The sequence below is a fragment of the Sarcophilus harrisii genome, chromosome 3 (assembly GCF_902635505.1).
Source record: "Sarcophilus harrisii chromosome 3, mSarHar1.11, whole genome shotgun sequence".
NCBI classification, from domain to species: Eukaryota; Metazoa; Chordata; class Mammalia; order Dasyuromorphia; family Dasyuridae; genus Sarcophilus; species Sarcophilus harrisii.
Genome location: NC_045428.1, coordinates 287811762 through 287819015, shown reverse-complemented (window position 1 = coordinate 287819015; position 7254 = coordinate 287811762). Strand labels below are relative to the sequence as shown.

At 34.8% G+C, this 7254-nt stretch overlaps 1 protein-coding gene across 1 annotated transcript; it reads left to right on the top strand.

Annotated features, from left to right (window-relative positions):
* Nucleotides 1-5468: 5468 nt before the first annotated feature.
* On the top strand, nt 5469-6948 carry LOC100928108 (resistin-like beta). Its single transcript, XM_023498983.2, is given in 4 exon segments — nt 5469-5613; nt 5873-5944; nt 6573-6658; nt 6660-6948. Coding segments are annotated over 4 exon segments (387 nt in total). The 5' UTR covers nt 5469-5477; the 3' UTR covers nt 6753-6948.
* Nucleotides 6949-7254: the final 306 nt, after the last annotated feature.

Here is a 7254-nt window from a genome sequence, read left to right as displayed (position 1 = left end):
GGGGGATAGAATTTAGCTGACTTGCTCAGGGTCACACAGCTGGTCACCATTGTCTGAGGCTGGGTTTGAAATGAAGTCTTTCTGACTCCAGGCCACTCCTACCAAGTACCAAACACAAAAATCTAAATAAGCAAAGTATGTTGAACTTGAAGAGAGATGCATAGAAACAATTTAAAGATTATAGATCTCCCAGTACACTCTAATTCAATAAATATTACAAGAACACTGAACAGAACTGCTAAACACAGAAAACAAAATAAAAGTTGAAAGAATCCATCTGTTGCCTCAAGGAGGGAAAAAAGAACCTATCCTGCAAACTCCAAAACACATAAGTTACAAGAGGCTACATTTAACAATTCCAATGATAAATAGCAAGGCCCTTTAAGCAATCAGCAAAAATATCTTCAAGTATAAAAGAAAAGAAATTAAAAAAAAAACAAATACAAGACACAAGGGAAAGAGGAGGAGAGGGAGGAAAGAACGTAGGCAGGGAGAGAGGAAGACAGAGAGAGAAAGAGAAACTAGAGAGACAAAGACAAAGTGAGGCACAGGCTAGAGAATAAGAGACCCTCCTATTGACATACCTATTTGACCTAGGGAAAGGAGAATAATTTATAAATAAACAAGAGATAGAAAACATGATGAAATATGAAGTGAATAATTTTAAACACATTAAATTAGAAAGGCTTTGTACAAAAAAATGTAGCCAAGATTTGTAGGAAAGCAAAAAAATGAGAAATAAGTTTATAGACAAAGATATAGATAGATAAAAGTCTCAGCTCAAATATATAGAGAACTTTGTCAACTCTATAAAAATGTTAATCACTCTCCAAATAATAAATGGTCAAAAGTTATGAACATGCAGTTCATGGATGAAAAAATCAAGACTACAGCTATATGGGGGGAAATATTCTAAATTATTATTGATTAAAGAAATGCATATCAAAGCAATTTTGAAATATCTCATAACCATCAGACTGGATAGAAGGGTGAAATAACAAATGTTGAAGAGGATGTGAAAAAATTGGGACACTAATACATAATCCGGGTTTAGAGTCAGCAACTCTTATGGGGAATCCTATTTTTGACAACAAATTGTTAGGGCAATTCTCACCCTGGGTCTTGGGGGAAAAAACTCATCTACCAGTGGTTCCACTAGACTGGAAGTCAAATAACATCAGTAGTCACAAAGAAAACAAAAAGATTTATTTGAATGCTAAGAAAAACCATGTGCAAATACAAATTCCTACTTCCTAATATACAGATTAAATTTGCATTCTTTTTTTTTAAACCCAATTTTACAGTCAATGAGAAACATTCTAAACTAGGCAAATGAGGCTAACTAATCAAGGAAGTAAAAGGTTCCCATATTAGAATTTTTGCTGGAATCTATAGTACCTCCCTTATATAGTGGTAACAGGGAGATTGAGGAAGAATGAAAAAATTTCGGATTGCAGACCTGAATTATTTGAGTTGCATGAAAGGCATCATTAATCTATCACAAAATGGAGCTTCTTAGTCAAATAAAACATTTCTAGAATGGCATTATTCTCCCTCCTTAGAGGTGCTCCATGAGTGTGATACTTTGCACATATTTTCAGAAATTTTCAACATATTGATAAATTTTGTTGGTTTTCTTTTTTTACTTCTTTTTTTTCCTTTAAAATATGTTATTTGTTCTATAAAATCATGAATTCTAGATACTGTAGCCTAAGCTCTGAGTTCTCCGTGTTTGACCTACCTCTGTCCTAGAAAGTTCTGCTACAAAAAATATAGCAAGTCCCAATTATTCAATATATGCAAGGATTAACCTCAACTTTTCTAACATAAACATATTTTCTTCATACTCTCCCTATACTATAACCGGTTTAAAGAGTAGATGAGACCCTTTATTTGGAAACAGAAAAATTATAATTGTCCCCCCAATTGTTTATTTGCTATAATTTCCCAATGAAGAATACCCCTTTAGTCTGCTCAGAAACTTCAAGTATAATAATGGCCTTGCCCCAAGATCAGGAACTCTTTATTTTTTCTAAATTCCTAGCTATTTGTTATTATATTAGCAACATTTTTATTACATCATTTAATTTTCAAAACGTATGCATGGATAATTTTTCAACATTGATTCTTGAACAAACCTTGTGTTCTAAATTTTTCCTTCCCTTCCCTCCACCCCCTCCTCTAAATGGCAAGTAATCCAATATATGTTAAACATGTTAAAAATGTAATTAAATCCAATGTTTGTGTACATATTTATATAATTATTATACTGCACAAGAAAAATCAGATCAAAAAGGAAAAAAAAATGAGAAAGAAAACAAAATGCAAGCAAACAACAAAAAGAGTGAAAATGCTGTGAATGTGATCCACACTCAGTTCCCACAATGTTCCCTCTGGGTGTAGATGGTTCTCTTCATCACAAGATCATTGGAATATGTGTCACCATGGATGCTATCTATAGGACTGGGGACAGGAGAACCACATACTTGCGAGTGGTAAAGCTATTAGTCTTGTCGAATATGGAATGCTGTCTCTGTCTCACAGTACTCTTTTCTTTGACAGGTGTCCTACGATCTCAGTGAGATAGTGGGATTCACTTATGTCTCAGTGAAACAAGAAAACAATAAACAAACCCTCCTCAGGTCTTCCCCAATATGTCAAGCACTGACCCTACTCCATCAGCCCTAGTTGGACAATCAGTGAAGGAAGTTCTGTACCCTAATTTGGCCCAGTCTAAGAATTTCTTCTGAACTTCTAAAGGAGTGAAAAAATGGGACGAAAAGGTATGGAAAAGGACTTTGAGAAGGATGTATATATTAGGAGGATGAAGTGAATAGTTAAAGGAGGAACTTTTAGAAGGGTTAGGTTAAAAAAAAAAAGAAGAGGGAAAGGGAGCAAGATAAAGTTACAGGAATAGAGTTAAACTAGCCTGAAAAGGAAAATAGTAAAAATAAGATGGAGGGAAATTTACAAATAGTAATTAATACTTTGAGTGTGAATTAGAAAAAAATAATAACAAAATCCATTTGGAAAAACAAAAAGTTAGGATATCAAAATAAATATTGAAAAAAAGCTTAAAGGAAGAAGATTTAGCATTACCAGATGTTAAACTGTTTTATAAGGCAATAATTATCAAAATTACCTAATATTGACTAATCAATGGAATAGAGTAGACATAAAAATTTAATAGAAGTAAGTAAACATAATGATGCTGTATTTGGCAAGTGTAAGGGGATAGTGTAAGATTGTAAGATAGTATAAGGGATAAGTGTAAGATTTGGGGATAAGAATTCATTATTTGGTTAAAAAAAGTTGGAAAAACTGGAAAGATGTGTGGCAAAAACTGGGCATAAACCAATATCTTACATCATTTACTACAATAAAGTAAAGTTGGGTACATGACCCAGAAATAAAGATTTTACAAAAAAATTAGAACACAAAACATGTTACTTATCAGATTTATGAATGTGGGAACAATTTATGAATAAAGAGATAGAGAACAAAGTTAGGTATAAAATGGATCAATTTAATTACCTTAAATTTAAAAAGTTTTGTACAAATAAAACCTATATAGCCAAGATAAGAAGAAAAATAGAAAATAGAGGAATGGGGGAGATTTAAAGGTCTCATATCTAAAGAACTTTGTCAAATAAATAAGAATAAAAGTCATTTCCCAATTGACAAATGGTAAAAGGATTTGAATAGGCAGTTTTTCGATGAAGAAATAGAAACAATATATAATTATGTGAAAAATGCTCTAAATTATTATTGAATAGAGAAATGCAAACCTGGGTACATATAAAATGATATCTTAAAGTTTTAATTTGCATCTCTCTATTCAGTAATAATTTAGAGCACTGTCTCACCCATTGGATTTAGTACAAAATAAAACTAGCCACAAGCTAAATTATTATTGAATAGAGATATACAAATTAAAACTTTGAGATATCATTTTATATCTACAAAATTGGCTAAAATGATAGAAAGGGAAAGAAGCAAATGTTGAAAGGGGTGTGGAAAAATTGGGGACACTAATTCCTTGTTGCTGAATTTGTGAACTAATCCAACCATTTTGGAGAACAATATAGATTTGTGCCTAAAGAGGTGTTAAATTACCAATCTATGTATGCTCTTTGATCTAGCAATTCCACTATTTGGTCTATTTCTGAAGATAATTAGGGGAAAAGGAAAATAACTTATATGTTCTAAAATGTTTATTACTAACTCTCTTTTCTTTGTGGTGACAAAAAACTGGAAATTGCAGGGATGCCCATCAATTGGGGAATGGCTAAACAAGTTGTGGTATATGATTGTGATGAAATACTACTGTGCAATAAGAAATGATGAGCTCTATGAACTTAAAAAATTAGGGAAAGACTTGTCTGAAAGGAGGATGAGAGAAATCAGCAGAATCAAGAGAGTATTCTATGGTAGCAGCCATATTGTTGCAAGAACAACTTTGAGTAAATAAGTTGTTTTATTATAAATATCCAAATTAATCATAAAATACATATGAAGAAAGATACTATCTGTATCCAGAGAAACAACTGAAAAATAGATGTATGTTTAGACTAATTTACATATATATGTGTTTGTGTTTGTGTGTGTGTAATCTATACATGATAATTTTGTTGTATATATGAAAGTAATAGCAAGTTGTGCATAGCGGATCTTCAGTTTTATGTGCAATCAACTTTTTTAAGGAAATGAAACTCCTGAACTTCTTGGTCATAAGGTATCCCAAAACATGGCAAATTTTTCCAAGACCTAAACCATGAGCTGAATGAACAAACAAAGGTTCTTTGAATCAAAAGTGTTAAGATCTGTGGACCCATTTCTCTTACCTGTGTTAAGAAGGAAAAATTTATGAAGACAAAAGTAAGAGTTTTGTTCCCATTCTTGTCCCCTGTACAGTGATAATGGCTGCTTCCTGTCCTAGAACCAGACACTCCCCATATGATTTCCTGTGTTCTTGCCCCTGAGTGGTTTACCAGAATTGATTGAGTGTTCCTTTGAAATAAGAAGTGAGAAAAGGGAAGGGACCATTATTGATCTGACCTTGAAGCAACATTCTGGACACTCCTTCAATATTTACTCTGGTTTTGTCCCTAGTATGGCATATCACAGCTGCCATAGCAGCTTTTGAAATAACATTTGAGTAAACAGGAGTAAAAGGGGCTATTATTTCCTTGGCCCTGAAACAACATATCCCATTGTACACTTACTTTAGCTAGGATGGACCTAACAGAAAAGTCCCCAGATATATATTAACCCCCTACCCTGAAGACTCTGCCCAACTTTTCTTAGGTGAGTGAGATGATTCTACAATCTTTCTCCATTTGTCTTCTCGGAGGACTGACATTCTGGAATCAAGATCATTTATTCCCCAGCTTACAGTCTTTTCAGGAAATAAGAAGACAATTTCTTTACTTTTAACCAGCTTTTTTTCTCCCTTTAGGATACAACCTTGTAACAAGATGAAACCTGCTCTCCTTTTCCTGCTCATTCTCATGCACCTTCTAGCACAACTATCTCCTGGCCATGCTGAATGCTGCTTAAAAGAAATAGAATTCATTGTGGAGAAGAAAGTACAAGATGCTCTTTCCACATTAGGTAATAGAACTCAAGTATCAAATCTAAATTCTTTATTGTAAACCCCAATCCCATTTCCAAATCTCAAATCCAAATATTTCTCCTTCAGTATAGGACAATCTTACTGTTGGTCCCAAGAAACAATCCAAAACCTTGAGTGTCCATAGGGTTGAGATTCAGTGTCCCACTTGGGGACCAGGAGGGGTGCAGGAGAAGGAAGGACTTTTGTAGAGTTGGGTTAAGCAAGAAATACCCCATCTTCTTGTTTCCTGCCTTTCAGAGATCGGAACTAAGAGACCCCTTTCCTGTACAAGTGTGACAAATCGAGGCACCCTAGCCACTTGTCCTGCAGGTAAGTGATCAAAGATACTCCCTAACCTCACTTCCAAGATATCACCTCCTCCCTACCCCAGTCCTTTCTCTAGTCCAGTTATTCTACTCCATTGGACTCCTGGATTTATTTATTTTTTTTTAATTTAATAGCCTTTTATTTACAGGATATATACATGGGTAACTTTACAGCATTAACAATTGCCAAACCTCTTGTTCCAATTTTTCACCTCTTACCCCCCCCACCCCCTCCCCTAAATGGCAGGATAACCAGTAGATGTTAAATATATTAAAATATAACTTAGATACACTCCTGGATTTATTAACCCACTTCTCCAAGATATCTTTGCTTTCTGACTCCATTTTCTCTTGGAGTTTGATGTTGTATTGTATTGCATTTGCTTTCTCATTCTTTTTTATTTCTCCTCTTATCTCCTTAAGACTTTTTTTTCTTCTCAAACCCTCTCTCCTAGCTTCTTCACTTCCTCTGGCCCAGTCTTCCTACTCTGTCTCCTCTCCTATTTCTTCACCCACTTTTTCAGTTTCAACACTGATAGAGGAGAAGGGTAGGAGAGATCTATCCAAGGATATGAGGGAGTTGTCCCTTTCCCTGGAATCTTGGGGCTCATAATGTTTCTTCCTCCTTGTAGGGTTTATAGTTACTGGCTGTGCCTGTGGCTATGGCTGTGGCTCCTGGGATGTTCGAGGAGACAACACATGTCACTGTCAGTGTCAGGGCATGGATTGGACCAGTGCTCGATGCTGCACGAATTCCTAAGGAGGGGAAGATGGGAACATTGATCTTGCATAAAATCATGATCTTCAATTGAGCTCTGACATTGATTCCACTCCTGACCACATAGCCCCATGCTCTCCTTAGCCAAAGCATTTCTCCTTCCCTAGCTTAGAGTTATAGTTTCTACTTTGATCTACTTCACTTGTGTCATCTCTTCTTCCTTTCAGACCATCATTATTTACTACTCATGTGATCCTGCCTAGGGTAGGATTTATGAATGTAATAAAGAATCTGAAATTGGAACACAGAAATCCATGTTGTCTTATTATGCTAGAGGGAAGCATGTGATGGGGAAAACTGAATGCAAACTGAATAGAAGACAATCCAAATTTCTCTCTGGTTACTTCTAGGGCTATCATCTCAGCAACCCAGTAGTGGTTTCTTACAGCCTTCCTTTCTCTCTTTTGACTATTATCATAGAACTAATCCTACATTCCCATAGTGTAACCAAGGTGATGCAAGACATTTTTGATAGAAGTTCATTTTGCTACAAATGAAGATTTTGGTTATACAAATAAAAAATAAAAAGGAACTAG